Source organism: Bos javanicus, chromosome 1 (assembly GCF_032452875.1).
Source record: "Bos javanicus breed banteng chromosome 1, ARS-OSU_banteng_1.0, whole genome shotgun sequence".
NCBI classification, from domain to species: Eukaryota; Metazoa; Chordata; class Mammalia; order Artiodactyla; family Bovidae; genus Bos; species Bos javanicus.
In genome coordinates, this window is record NC_083868.1 from 2,085,423 (window position 1) to 2,101,584 (window position 16,162).

Here is a 16,162-nt window from a genome sequence, read left to right on the forward strand (position 1 = left end):
CAACAAGCCTACTGGTATGGCACAGAAGCTAACACACAATGTTTGTTAATTATTTCGAGTCTTGGGAGTGTTTAATTACTTTTCTACATTGAAGGAATCTGCCTGAAGTCTCCATAATCACAAGTACATTCAATGAGAGTTACAGCATATTATTACTTCTATGCAAAAAAAGTCTTTTCAAAAGGATCATACAGGTAAAAATAAAATTTGATCTTGAACAAGCCACAAAACAGCCAAACGTTACTCTACTAATATGAGAAAACAACATGGTTATTTGAATTCACACTGATTTCTCTTGCTGTCTCTGGATCTCCTCTTTCTGGATCTTCTCCTTTCTGTCCTTGTTTCCCTGCACATGCATTTTTTCCCTGACATCTCATTCTGTTCTGCAGTTCCTTCTCCAGCTCTTTTCTTTTCTTCCCTGGTTGCTAAACATTTTGCCTTTCACTGCCTTCATAATGAATGAGCCTGCCATTGAAAGCAAGTGTCTGAAACCAAGAGCATAAAAGCCTCAGTAAAGCCAAGAACCTTATTTACTATAACTGGCATTCTCATCTCAACAACAATTCAGTTCCTAAGAGCAATTTTTAGAACTGGTAGCATTATAGGCAGAGTTTATATTTCTAATAGCATCTTGTATCTAATTTACAAAGCCTGGATTTCCCAAGTATATTACGGAACATAATTCTTAACTCTGAATCAGTCCTAAATACTCACATTTTTCTGAGAAATAAAAGATTATCCATTTTTGGAATAGTATACTGACTATACTATCTGCTGCTGAAAATATGCATATTGACCCAAATAATGACCAAGTATGGTCTTTCAAATTTTTGCAGCCACATGGCAAATTCAATGATCTAAAATATGCTTGGTATAAAGACTACAGTATATAGTACCTTATCCATCTCGTAGTTCAGAGCTTCCATCACACACCCACACCAACAGACACACAATTTTCCAAGAGGAAAGATTCACTCATACTCCATGATTTATACTAATTAATCATGATTAACTTTTACAAAGAAGGCTTATTAGCACTTCACAGTAAATGCTGATTTAGACACTGAGCACTCATCTGCATGGGGGAAACTGAAGCCCAGAGCTGGAGATGGTTCACCATCCTTAGTTTGAGAAAGATGTGCATTGTCTGAGCAGTGCAGGGAAAGCTTTAGAAAGAAGTCTAAAAGTGGATGACGCTGCCCAGGAGAACCGCCAGGCACTGAAACACTGCCTCCTCCATCGCCACTGACTGGAAAAAACGCCATTCATGCTAGAACTCGGCCAGCACACAGTGCCTAGTGGGGGCCAACAAGGACTCGACTTTTCAGCACAAAACGTAACATCTAGACGCTTTGTGTCGATTCTGTTTTAGCTTACAAGAGAGTCCTGACAACTATTAAGCTGCACTTTACGTGCTGTTCTGTATCATAGTGAGGATATTAAAATATGGAACGTTAACCTATAAGGGCCAAAGAAAACTATGCCAGTAACTACTAACATTGCCAAAGGAAATGTGAGGTCAAGTGCTGCTGTCTAAAAAGTTCCTATTTGTAATGGTATTTGACACTTGCTAGAACCATAATTTTACACCTACAGCTAAGCACTGTAGGTAAGAAAAATAATGATCAGAATGATTCTATGTGCCCTTAAGGCAAATAGATTCCCCAAAAAATTGTCTTGATTTTCCTGCAAAATGAGATAAAAAGAGAAAAGTCAAAGATAATTGAATTTTTACATTGAGGTTTCTAGAACATGAATATGAAATTATTGATTCCTAAGCATGATAAAAGTTGCTGCATATAGAATACATTTTAAAAGCAGAAAATTTGATAGATAAATTTGGTCCACTGAAATTTACTGTTCATACAAAAGGTAGTAAAAATAAAAGGCTATCAGTTGGAATTCGAGCATAAAAGCTTTAATGTCAGAGTGCCATCGTTTCCTCCCTTTTTGATAGACCTACAAAAGCCAAGTTTATTCATTCTTTTTCCTTTTTAAAGTCATTCTTTGTTTTGGGTGATAAATCACAAAGACATTTCGGACTTGGGATCATTTCTGGAAAACATAAATATCATATCTATAAGGTAGCTGTCTACTACAAAAGGATGCAAAAATGTATGCTCAGTTGCTCAGTCGTGCCTGACTCTGGCCCTGCGGACTGCAGCCCTCCAGGCTCCTCTGTTCATGGGATTCTCTGGGCAAGCATACTGGAGTGGGTTTCCATTTCCTTCTCCAGGGGATCTTCCTGACCCAGGGATCCAACTAGTGTCTCCTGCATTGGCAGGCAGATTCTTTACCACTAGCGTCACCTGGGAATCCCGCATGGAAAAGTAGTCTTTTCTAAGAGGAAAAAAATGAGTCTTCAATTTCTATTAGGTAAAATAGAAATGGAAAGGTCCATGACTCTAGAGGCCATATGATCCATAGCTCTGACCAGTTCTTGACCAGAACTGTGAGTATGGTTTATATTTTTAGTAGATTGCTACCAATCTGAAATATCTATTAATTTAACTGTAAAAGTAATTGATTTTCTCTTTAATTAATGACTTGAGTACTTCCATCATTGGTTATCAGAAACTGAGTGAGTAGGCATAAATGTAATTCTTGCTTAACTGAAGAAAAAAGGAGCAATTCTCAAAAGAATGAATCTGAACTAGACAGCTGGCAGACAGGACTAAACCAGACGGCATATTAAAAAGAAAGATAGAAAGAAAAAGGAAACAGCATATCTACCCTCTAAACCCTTTCTCATTCAAGAAACTAAATACAATTACACTTCCTGAACACAGTCTTATGCTTGAGAATCTGAGCTAAAACAGGGTACTATTGTTCCCTGTGCTATGTGCTGTGCTCAGTCACTCTCTGCGACCCCATGGACTGTAGGCCCCCAGGCTTCTCTGTCCACGGGTTTTCCAGGCAGAGTACTGGAGTGGGTTGCCATTTTCTTCTCCAGGGGATTTCTTCCCGACCCAGGGATAGAAACCGCACCTTCTGCATTGGCAGGTAGATTGCTTACCTCTATGTTATTGTTCCCTTCATGCCCTTATTGCTAAGGAACAGGACATGAACGTGAGTGTGCGTCAAAAGAAGTGAATTTGTACCAAATTTGTAGTTTTGTACCAAAGAAACTATGAGAGTTGGATTTTGCTAAATGGAACCCTCATTTATGGGGCTAGAAATTGAATACAGGTTTTAATGTTCTGATCAATGATTTCTTTTTTTGGCCATGCCCCACACCACGTGGCATCCTTGTTCCCAGACCACGGATCTAACCCAAGTTCCCTGCACTGGAATCTCAGTCTTAACCACTGGATGACCAGGGAAGTCCCCTTTGATGAACTACTTTTAAAAGTCTACGCTCTACAAGTATTTCTCCAGTGTCACCATACTAGTTGATAACAGGTGAACCAAACTTTCTTTCTGTAGATGAACAATTTATAGGAATATAAAACAAAACTAAGTCCTAATTAGTTTTTTAGTCCTAGTTAGTTTCCTAACACACTGAAACCATACTCACAGAAAACTAGTCAATCTAATCACACTAGGACCACAGCCTTGTCTAACTCAATGAAACTAAGCCATGCAAGTGGGGCAACCCAGGATGGGTGGGTCATGGTGGAGAGATTTGGCGGAATGTGGTCCACTGGAGAAGGGAATGGCAAACCACTTCAGTATTCTTGCCTTGAGAACCCCATGAACAGTATGAAAAGGCAAAATGATAGGATACTGAAAGAGAAACTCCCCAGGTCAGTAGATGCCCAATATGCTACTGGAGATCAGTAGAGAAATAACTCCAGAAAGAATGAAGGGATGGAGCCAAAGCAAAAATAATACCTAGCTGTGGATGTGACTGGTGATAGAAGCAAGGTCCGATGCTGTAAAGAACAATATTGCATAGGAACCTGGAATGTCAGATCCATGAATCAAGGCAAATTGGAAGTGGTCAAACAAGAGATGGCGAGAGTAAGCATCGACATTCTAGGAATCAGCAAACTGAAATGGACTGGAATGGGTGAATTTAACTCAGATGACCATTATATCTACTACTGCGGGCAGGAATCCCTTAGAAGAAATGGAGTAGCCATCATGGTCAACAAAAGAGTCTGAAATGCAGTACTTGGATGCAATCTCAAAAACGACAGAACGATCTCTGTTCGTGTCCAAGGCAAACCATTCAATATCACAGTAATCCAAGTCTATGCCCCAACCAATAACGCTGAAGAAGCTGAAGTTGAACAGGTCTATGAAGACCTACAAGACCTTTTAGAACTAACGCCAAAAAAAGATGTCCTTTTCATTATAGGGGACTGGAATGCAAAAGTAGGAAGTCAAGAAACACCTGGAGTAACAGGCAAATTTGGCCTTGGAATATGGAATGAAGCAGGGCAAAGACTGATAGAGTTTTGCCAAGAAAATGCACTGGTCATAACAAACACCCTCTTCCAACAACACAAGAGAAGACTCTATACATGGACATCACCAAATGGTCAACACCGAAATCAGATTGATTCTATTCTTTGCAGCCAAAGATGGAGAAGCGCATCTGAATGCAGAGTTTCAAAGAATAGCAAGGAGAGATAAGAAAGCCTTCCTCAGCGATCAATGCAAAGAAATAGAGGAAAACAACAGAATGGGAAAGACTAGGGATCTCTTCAAGAAAATCAGAGATACCAAAGGAACATTTCATTCAAAGATGAGCTCGATAAAGGACAGAAATGGTATGGACTTAACAGAAGCAGAAGATATTAAGAAGAGATGGCAAGAATACACAGAAGAACTGTACACAAAAGATCTTCACGACCCAGATAATCACGATGGTGTGATCACTGACCTAGAGCCAGACATCCTGGAATGTGAAGTCAAGTGGGCCTTCGAAAACATCACTATGAACAAAGCTAGTGGAGGTGATGGAATTCCAGCTGAGCTATTCCAAATCCTGAAAGATGATGCTGTGAAAGTGCTGCACTCAATATGCCAGCAAATTTGGAAAACTCAGCAGTGGCCATGGGACTGGAAAAGGTCAGTTTTCATTCCAATCCCAAAGAAAGGCAATGCCAAAGAGTGCTCAAACCACCACACAATTGCACTCATCTCACACACTAGTAAAGTAATGCTCAAAATTCTCCAAGCCAGGCTTCAGCAATATGTGAACCATGAACTTCCTGATGTTCAAGCTGGTTTTAGAAAAGGCAGAGGAACCAGAGATCAAATTGCCAACATCCGCTGGATCATCAAAAAAGCAAGAGATGCCAGAAAAACATCTATTTCTGCTTTATTGACTATGCCAAAGCCTTTGACGGTGTGCATCACAATAAACTGTGGAAAATTCTGAAAGAGATGGGAATACCAGACCACCTGATCTGCCTCTTGAGAAATTTGTATGCAGGTCAGGAAGCAACAGTTAGAACTGGACATGGAACAACAGACTGGTTCCAAATAGGAAAAGGAGTACGTCAAGGCTGTATATTGTCACCCTGTTTATTTACCTTATATGCAGAGTACATCATGAGAAACGCTGGACTGGAAGAAACACAAGATGGAATCAAGATTGCCGGGAGAAATATCAATAACCTCACATATGCAGATGACACCACCCTTATGGCAGAAAGTGAAGAGGAACTCAAAAGCTTCTTGATGAAAGTGAGAGTGGAGAGTGAAAAAGTTGGCTTAAAGCTCAACATTCAGAAAACGAAGATCATGGCATCCGGTCCCACCACTTCATGGGAAATAGATGGGGAAACAGTGGAAACAGTGTCAGACTTTATTTTTCTGGGCTCCAAAATCACTGCAGATGGTGACTGCAGCCATGAAATCAAAAGACACTTACTCCTTGGAAGGAAAGTTATGACCAACCTAGATGGCATATTCAAAAGCAGAGACATTACTTTGCCAACAAAGGTTCGTCTAGTCAAGGCTACGGTTTTTCCTGTGGTCATGTATGGATGTGAGAGTTGGACTGTGAAGAAAGCTGAGCACCGAAGAATTGATGCTTTTGAACTGTGGTGTTGGAGAAGACTCTTGAGAGTCCCTTGGACTGCAAGGAGATCCAACCAGTCCATTCTGAAGGAGATCAGCCCTGGGATATCTTTGGAAGGAATGATGCTAAAGCTGGAACTCCAGTACTTTGGCCACCTCATGCGAAGAGTTGACTCATTGGAAAAGACTCTGATGCTGGGAGGGATTGGGGGCAGGAGGAGAAGGGGATGACGGAGGATGAGATGGCTGGATAGCATCACTGACTCGATGGATGTGAGTCTGAGTGAACTCTGGGAGTTGATGATGGACAGGGAGGCCTGGCGTGCCGTGATCATGGGGTCGCAGAGTCGGACATGACTGAGCGACTGATCTGATCTGATCTGAAGTCCTAATTTCTTTTTTATACTCTCTAGGCTGGTTTCCTCTAGGGAGAGGAAGGTTTAGTATGGACCAAATTCATAGCATCAAACCTGATGTGTGGAATTACTGGACAGTTGAAGTGTTTTGGCAAGGTAGAAGTAATTTTTGCCAACGTTAGCGAGGATGCTGCGGAGGACACACGGAAGAAATCCCAAAGGGTCAGAGTGCTGGCTCGCCTCATTCGTCTCATCTTAGGAGAAATTATAATTGCTAGTGGTAACAAATTCGCCTGTCAGTGCAAGAGACACAGATCCGATCCCTGAGTCGGGAAATTCCCCTGGAGAAGAAAACAGCAACCCACTCCAGTATTCTTCCGTAGGAAATCCCATGGACAAAGCAGCACAGAGGATGACAGTGCATGGGATCACAAAAGAGTCAGACACGACTTAGTGACTAAACACCAACAACAAAGTGAATAAGCAATAAAGTAAAAAGAAAAAGAAAAAAGCTTCACATTCGCCAATGTGATTATAACAAAGAAAACAGACAGGAGATACTCAAGAGGCTAAAATCTTAAATCTGCCTCTGAGCTGTCTCAATCAAATTTTACATCTTTTTTCTTTTTTTGCAAAAGAAGGAAAGAGTGGCTTTATTTCTTTGCCAGGCAAAGGGCACAGCCTCAAGAATTGTTCCCTTCAAATTATAAATCTTTTGATCTTCAGTGTACCTGTTTCTGTTTTGATCTCACCAGGCTGGAGAGGAATACTAGAAATAACAACTGTCAGAAACATAATATGGTCACTAAGTCCTCCAAACTTTTGTTTTAAATAATAAAACAATGTAGCTACATACTGACTTGTGATTTTTTTTTACTCTCCACACTGACTTAAATTTAAAGTAATAATGGAAAACTAAAAGTTACAACAGAAAGAAATATTTAAAAACAAGCATATTCGGGTTTCCCTGGTGGCTCAAATGGTAAAGAATGTGCCTGCAGTGTGGGAGACCCAGGTTCGATCCCTGGGTTGGAAAGATCCCTTGGAGAAGGAAATGGTGACTCATAGCAGTATTCTTGCCTGGAGAAGTCCATGGATAGAGGAGGCTGGTGGGCTACAGTCCATGGGGTCACAAAGACTCAGTCACAACTGAGTGATAAACACACATATTTGGAAAAAGGGCCAGTAGAATAAAGGTCTATAAAAACTCTCTTACTACTAAAGTCAGCATTAGTCAACTAAACAGTGAGACTGACTCACATCACATCTGCAGGGTGTTCTCTTTAGCAATGACAACAGTACAACAGCAAAAATAATCTGTAAGTTATCTAGGCATTATCAAATCCACCGACCGGAGGCCATCTTCTGACATGTGAACCTTGCTTTGGGCCAAACTTTTAGAGAAAGGAAACTTAAGAGTAAGGCATAAATCTGGAGTACTGCCTGGGTCAGAAGACACCTGAATACTTAAGTTTATATTCCAAGAGACTATGAAAAAGGATTGCTGGTAATAGTGACAAGTAATAATGAGAGGTAATGTCAGTGTTTCTATTTATTCTAGAGAAGGAGAACTGACAGCTGTAATTCCAATACTTATATGACACATAATCATATCTGGACACATACAGAAAATATATACAGTGCACATACACACATATACAAACATATATTCAGTGTAAGCATGAAAGCAATATTTTAAAAAAACTCACAAAGGTAAATTGGCTCAAATAATATTTCCCCTAAGATCATCTTCCTGGAATTGTATAATTGTGAAAACCTCATTACTTATTACTCTGAAAAACAGTACAAATACCTCAAACTCAAATGTCTAGACAAGCTGGCCTAGAATCAAAATTCTAAAGTCAACTAAAAATCTCAAATAGGCTTTCAAATTTGTTTTTGTATTTCTAATAATGAAGAACAGAATAATGAAGAAAAGTACTTAAACCTTTCCTAAGTATCAGAAGCTAAACTGGCCAGAAGCAAGTATAAAGGATTTTAGGTTGGAAACAGAGAAATACTTGGTGGGGGGGGGGGGGGGGAAGTGTAAAATCCAACTTTTTAAAAGAACATAACTGATTAAAAACTTTAATATCTACTTAAATCTAAAGTATGTGATTGCTGTTAATAGGAAATAAGCTGCTTGTATTTCAAGATATTTTATTACAGGATAATAATCACTCTTAATTATAAAGCTGTCACGTTAAACCAAAAGCACCAAATCAGAAAAAGGCTGTGATTTCACCACTGGTACCTTCCCTGGGAGCTTTGGAATTTTCCTGTTACACTGAGAAAATTTAACAAAACCATGCACCACTTCCACCACAGAGACAAAGGTAATTACTCCACTAATCCATAATATTTTATTAAAGTGTGAGGTCACAAAACAAGGATCTATTTATATTCAAGGACAATCCTGAAGGTAAGAATTGGTGAAAAAAATTCTTAGCTTTCAAAGAGAAAACAGTTCCTTTTCAATCTTCTTCAAAGAACATAAGAAGGATGCAGCTTTTGGAGCCCAGCTTTTGGCAATTCAACTTGATGGCATTCTCAACAGACACAAGGATGAAGATGTGCAAAAATGCATTCATGTGAAAGACAGATGTCAAGTCGGGGCCACTTACTCAGCCCTTTATTTAAAGAGGCCAGATTCATTTTTATTTTTTAAAGGACAAAAATTCAACTCAGATTGTTTAATGTTCATCTATAAATGTGACGGCTTTTTATGAAGGCTGACAAACCAGCAGAATAAATTTTCCTGCCTGGAGGTCAAATATCAACTAACCATCTTGGCCACGTAGAAAAAATAACAAAGTAAGACATACATGTGGGCACACACAGAATAGGTACCTTCAGCTGATTGTTGAAAATATCAATCTCCTGTAATTTTGACCTAGTTTCTTTCTCCACTTCATCCAGTTGGTCTCGTAGCTGCTGCCGAGCCAGTTCTTTCGCTTCTAAGGCTCTTTTGAGTGTGAGAAGTGAATCCCCTGTTTTAGAAAAACATGGTGAGATAAGAAAAACAAACTGGCAGTGAGGAAAACGGCTTTTCAGGTTCTCATTTCTTGCCTGTGAGGAAGGAAAATGTCAACTTTAAAAAGAAAACACCTACTGTGCAAACTGTTTTGCTGAACTTGTTTCAATTGGTCATTGAGTATCTGTTTTTCTGGAATAAGTCTTCCAAGCATTTGCTGGGACTCCTAGGAGAGAAAGAGAATGCAGCAATGAATGGTGGAGAAAACTACCATGTTTAGATCCAAAGTCCGGGCAGGCAGAGGTCAATTTTCTGCTCTTTCAAAGATTCTCCTAACCTCATCCCAAATCGACTACAGCGAAACTGCATTTAATCACTAGTCAGGGTTGTTGTTGTTTTCTTGCCAAAAAATTAATTGTTTGCCAAATGCTTTTCACTGAAATAAAGTTTAAATAAGACAGTTATAGCTCCCTTGATATTTCTTACATTTTTATTGACTTACTGCCTATTTACAAGCTTTTAAAAGTGAACCACAAGTACAACTCAGCAGAGAAAAGGGAAAGGAATGATCTCTCAAATTGCACTAGGATCAAATACAAATGCAGTTACCCTGATATTTGTAAACTGACTCAGTAGTTTAACCAGGAACTGTTCTGTCAGGAACTTTGATCCTTAATAGGGCTGAACTGAGGGTGACCACACACCTGAAGTCGGAAACAGAATTCAAACCAGGACTTTAATAATTAGAATCTTAGCTGCAATATGTGGCTCCACCACTGAGGATAAAGCCACAGTTTTAAACAGCTGCACAGAAATCTTGAATCGACTATTTTTTAACCGACATAGATAAAAGCTAAACCATATTGTACAGGACTGTGAGGCATTTTCATGGGTGACTTGAGAATCAATTGTATTTGCCTAAGTTCAGCTTAAATTATTCAATGTAGTTTCTACATATATAAGAAAAAAGACAGCTTTTATAGCCTTTATTAAGGAATATTTGACTTTTGGGGCTTCCCGAGTGGCTCAGTGGTAAAGAATTTGCCTGCAATGCAAACCCAGGTTCGATCTCTAGGTTGGGAAGATCCCCTGGAGGAGGGTATGGCAGCTACTCAAGTATTCTTGCCTGGAGAATCCCATGGACAGAGGAGTCTGGAGGGCAACAGTCCATGAGGTTGCGAAGAGTCAGATATGACTGAAGTGACTTAGCATGCACGCACGCATGTATTTGACTTTCATTTTTACTCTGACTTAAGAAAAATAAATCTCTATGTATTAACTTTTCATTTGAAAACTAAAAATGTCTTCATGAAAAATTTTCCCCTGAGGCTAAAAACCAGTCCTTTCTGGAACAACCACCTTTAGATACCGACTGGCTTGTATGTAAGAAATCTTTGTGTACTATACATCCCAACCGTAGGGCGATACAGCTCAGTGGAGAACATTTGGAAGCATCTTCTCACATGAATAATTCACACAAACAAAAGTACTCTCCCCAATCCCATCAAATTTAGACAGAACAGAATACACAAATCAGAACATTTTCCCAAAAAAGCATAGCCAACTGGGCTCCTCCTCTTATTCGCCCCACTAAACCAAGGCCACGTCTCTGACCAATCCCCAATTTTCTTTCCTGAACCAGGGCAAACAAGGAAGTATCAAGATGAAGCCCGGCTCGAAATCACTGAGACACGAAATCTTAACCAGTGGACCACCGGGAAAGTCCCAACATTACTTCTAAATGTACAATCTAACTTTCTAAAAATAGGTCAAATCAGTATGAAGTGGTACTTGAATCATTTGCATAGCAAGAATCTGCTAATACTTATAAAGAAAGAAAACCAATATATCATTGCCTACTATGTACCTGACTTTCTTCAAACCATGCATTATTTTTAACTTCACTGCTTTTTCAGGAACCTTGATTTGTATTTTATTTTCAATAACTAAACACACTAAGCATCAATCATAAACATATGTATGGATACACAGCATTCAGAGATAATAAATAAACCTATGGTTTTCGGTCCTAAATTTTCTAAGGGCATATTTTATGAAACTTCTCATTAATAGTTAGTGAAAGACACAGAGAGTTAACATAGAAAAGATCGTATTTGTGCATGCATTTTAAAATATTTTCAAATAATTTCTAGCAGTGAACTTCTGATACTATTTACATTATATGTCATATCCTAATATTTCAAATCTCAAATTAATTAGGATTTCTGTGATAATGAGGAAGGACACTGAAGATATGAACAACACTAAGAACCAACTTGATCGACTTACATTTGGGGGACACCCTACTCAGCTTCAACAGAGTACATGGAACATTCACCAAGACAGATCACATGCTGAGCCATAACATAAGTCTCAATAAACTTAAAAGGATTAAAATCACACAGACTGTGCTCACAGATCATACCATAAATAAACCAGAAATCAATCAGACAGCTCAGAAAAAAGAAATCCAAGTATTTGGAAACTAAACTGCATAATTCTAAATAACCCTTCAAAGAAATGACAAAGGAAATCAAAAACAGGTTCTGAATGGAATGAATATAAAAATACAACATGTTAAAATTTGTGTAATATGGCTATGATGATGCTTGGAAGGTAATTTACAGCTTAACATGTTTATATATTATCAGAAATCAAGAAAGGTCCAAATTCAATAATCTAAGCTCTTCTTAATAGGCTAGATAGAAGCAAATTAAACCCAAAAGAAGTAAACGGAAGGAAATAATAAGGAGCCAAAGTAAATGAAATAGAAAACAGAGATACCATAGAGAAAAAAACAATAAAATAAAACTATTTATTTAAAAAACATCAATAAAGCCAATTAGTTCCCAGCTAGACTGTTGGAGAAAAGAGGGAGGTGGAAGAGAAGGGAGAGAACAAAGAGGAGAGGAGGAGTAGGAATGGGAGGTAAATGACACAAATTTTCAACATCAGGATGTAACATCACTACAGATGCTACAGACTTGCAAAGAATAAGAGAATATAGTAAACAATTTTATACAAATAAATTTGTTAACTTAGATGAAACAGACACATTCACTGAAAGATACAAATTATCAAAAGAGAATACAGCACAAATAGAAAACTGGAATAGCCCTGTATCTACTAAACAAATTTTGCAATTATAAATCCTACCACAATGAAATGTCCAGGTCATAAGGCTTCACTAGTGAATGCCACCAAAAATTTAAGCAAGAAACAGTAATCCCTCAGTATCCATGAAGTACTGGTTTCAGGATCTCCACAATAAAAAAACCCAAGGACGTTCAAGTTCCTTACATAGAATAGCTAAGTATGATTGGCACTCTGAATCCTAGGGTTGGTTGAATCTGCACAGGTGGACCAACTGCACTGAGACTGGAGTCTGATAACTATGAAAGGTGGCGAGACAAAGTTTTTAAGAAATATATAGGGTTTTAATCTTTCCTGGTGGGTCAGATGGTAAAGAATCTGCCTGCAATGCAGGAGACTCGGGTCCAATCCCTGGGTCAGGAAGATCCCCTGGAGAAGGGAATGGCTACCCACTCCATTATTCTTGCCCAGAGAATCCCATGGACAGAGGAGCACGATAGGCTACAGTCCATAGGGTCGCAAAGAGTTGGATGCAACTGAAAAACTAACACTTTCATACTTTCATACAGGATTTTAAGAGAGAAGCTGAAAGGGTTAGCTAGGGAGGCAGGGTGGTGTCAAGTTAAGAAGGAAAGTTTTGAAGTAACATAAACTGGGTTAAATTTGGATTCTTGTTGCCCAGCTAGAAACTGATTCTGAAACAGAATATTCCCTTCTAGAATCTTCACTTTCCCACTTATGAGAGTAATGATACTGCCCTTACTAGGGTATTGTGGAATTCTATTTAATATTCACATTAAGGTCTTCACATGCCAGGCCTTCAATAAACAGTAGCTACCACCACAGACAGTCTAACATCCAGTCCATCTGGATTCAGCAAGTCTAGGATCAAATTTCCATTCAAATATGCAGACACAAAGGGACTATCATACTATCCGTTTTACATAAAGAACTTGAGCATCCATGGATTTTGGTATCCTCAGTTAGCTTGGAACCAGGGCACCATGGATATCAAGGGAGGACTACCATTTCATATAATTCTTAGAAAATAAAAAAGAATATACCTTATTTACTTCCTTATTACCCTGATACCAAAGGTAGATGAGGACATTATGAGAAATGAAACTAATATCCCCTATGAATTTAAATAAAAAAACTCATAATAATAAGTTGATCTAAACAATAATTTTTAAAACAATAATATACCATGACTAAGGGCAGTTTCATTGAGTTAGACAGGCTGTGGTCCATGTGATTAGATTGATTAGTTTTCTGTGATTGTGGTTTTCAGTCTGTGTGCCCTCTGATGGAGAAGGATAAGAGGCTTATGGAAGTTTCCTAATGGGAGAGACTGACTGAGGGGGAAACTTTATTTTTTGGGGCTCCAAAATCACTGTGGATGGTGACTTGAGCCATGAATTTAAAAGACACTTACTCCTTGGAAGAAAAGTTATGACCAACCTAGACAGCATATTGAAAAAACAGAGCCATTACTTTGTCAACAAAGGTCTGTCTAGTCAAGGCTATGGTTTTTCCAGTAGTCACGTATGGATGTGAGAGTTGGACTATAAAGAAAGCTGAGTGCAGAAGAATTGATGCTTTTGAACTGTGGTGTTGGAGAAGACTCTTGAGAGGACCTTGAACTGCAAGGAGACATAACCAGTTAATCCTAAAGGAAATTAGTCCTGAGTGTTCATTGGAAGGACTGATGTTGAAGCTGAAACTCCAATACTTTGGCCACCTGAAGCAAAGAACTGACTCATTGGAAAAGACCCTGATGCTGGGAAAGATTGAAGGCGGGAGAAGAAGGGGACAACAGAGGATGAGATGGTTGGATGGCATCACCAACTCAATGGACATGAATTTGAGTAAACTCTGGGAGTTGGTGATGGACAGGGAGACCTGGTGTGCTGCAGTCCATGGGGTCGCAAAGAGTCAGACACGACTGAGCAACTGAACTGACTGAACTGAAGGGCAGTTTACCCCAAGAATGGAAAGTTGGTTTAACATTCAAATTTTAATCAATGTAAAGCACCATATTAATAAAATAAAGGAGGAAAAAACACTTTAAAATCTCCACAGTTGCAGGTCAACAGAGGGAAATAGTGGTAAAAGGATAGATGTAGATCAGCGGAACAAAAGAGAGTCTAGGAAAGATTTTTACAAATGTGGTCAGCTGATTATCAACAAACTACTAAGGTTTTTAATAAACATTGATAGAACAAAGCGAGTGTTGGTATGGAAAAAAGTGACTCTCATTACCTTACCTTGCACTTAACATAAAAATCAATCAAAACTGGATCACAGAACTAAGTATGTTAGATAAAAGTATAAAACTTCTGGAAGAAAACGTAAGGGAAAACATCTTCAATCTTGGGATAGTCAAAGCTTTCTTGGATAGAACATAAAAAACCATAAAAGAAAAAATAAATTGAACTTTAAAAGTTAAAACACCTGCCCTTTAAGAAACACCATTACAAAAATGAAAAGGCAAGCCAGAGACTAGGTGAAAATATTTGCAAAACACCTATCTGACAAAGGACTTCTTATAAGACTATATAAAGAACTCTGATAATAAGATAAGCAACCCAATAAAGGATGAGTTAAAGATTTGTTCACAAAACACATACAGAAGATGCACACTAATACACATAAGAACCAACAGCCAACAGCATTCAGCCTTCAGGGAGATGCAGATTAAAGTTACATGAGACATTGTTGCCCACCCACCAGAGACGCTAAAAACAATGACAAAAGGGAGTGTTGGCGAGAGTGAGGAGCAGCTGAAGGGCTGGTGCACCGCTGGTGAGAATGTGAAATGACAGAACCACTGTAGAAACAGTTTGATAGACTCTGACATGGCTAAGCACATACTTATATGACAGTAATTCCCCTCCTAAAATTTAACCAAGAGAAATAAAATATATTTCCACATAAAGAAATATAAGTAAATACTCATTGCAGCTTTAGTCATAAAGTCCAAAACTGGAAAAAACCTAAATGTCCCTCAGCAGGTGATGGGATAAATAAGGAAATACTACTCAGTGATGTAAAGGAAGAAAAGCTATGACCAACCTAGACAGCATATTAAAAAGGAGAGAGACATTACTTTGCCAACAAAGTAATGCCAAATTTTCCACCTAGTCAAAGCTCTGCTTTTTCCAGTAGTCATGTATGAATGTGAGAGATGGACTATAAAGAAAGCTGAATGCCAAAGAATTGATGCTTTTGAACTGTGGTGTTGGAGAAGACTTTTGAGGGTCCCTTGGACTGCAAGATCAAACCAGTCAATCCTAAAGGAAATCAGTCGTGAATAGTCATTGGAAGGACTGATGTTGAAGCTGAAGTTCAATACTTTGGCCACCTGATGTGAAGAATTGACTCACTGGTAAAGGAGGAGATGGGGACGACAGCGTGAGATAGTTGGATGGCGTCACTGACTTGATGGACATGAGTCTGAGCAAGCTCCAGGAATTGGTGATGGATAGGGATGGGGTCACAAAAAGAGTTGGACAAAATTGAGTGACTGAACTGACTGAACTGATGAAATGGAACAAAGGACTGATTCACTCAAAAATATGGATAAATCTCAAAACTGTCAGGCTGAGAAAAAGAAGTTGAAATTAAAGTCACGGTGTCCAAAACTGATCACCTTTTAGGATGGTATGCAGAACAGTATCTACATGAATTGGATACCCCCTCTAACTCAACACTTGAAACCAAACCAGATGAAATTTTAACAACTTGGTGGTGAAAGCTG

At 38.8% G+C, this 16,162-nt stretch overlaps 1 protein-coding gene across 7 annotated transcripts in view; it reads right to left on the reverse strand.

Annotated features, from left to right (window-relative positions):
• ITSN1 (intersectin 1) overlaps positions 1-16,162 on the reverse strand; it is a 253,806-nt gene that overhangs the window by 116,380 nt on the left and 121,264 nt on the right. For all 7 annotated transcript variants that reach the window (XM_061411188.1, XM_061410952.1, XM_061411028.1 and 4 more), the window contains exons 15-16: positions 9,448-9,535; positions 9,186-9,325 (exon numbers count right to left, since the gene is read on the reverse strand). In XM_061411188.1, coding sequence (XP_061267172.1) covers positions 9,186-9,325; positions 9,448-9,535 — 228 coding nt within the window. The remainder of the gene's footprint in view (positions 1-9,185; positions 9,326-9,447; positions 9,536-16,162) is intronic.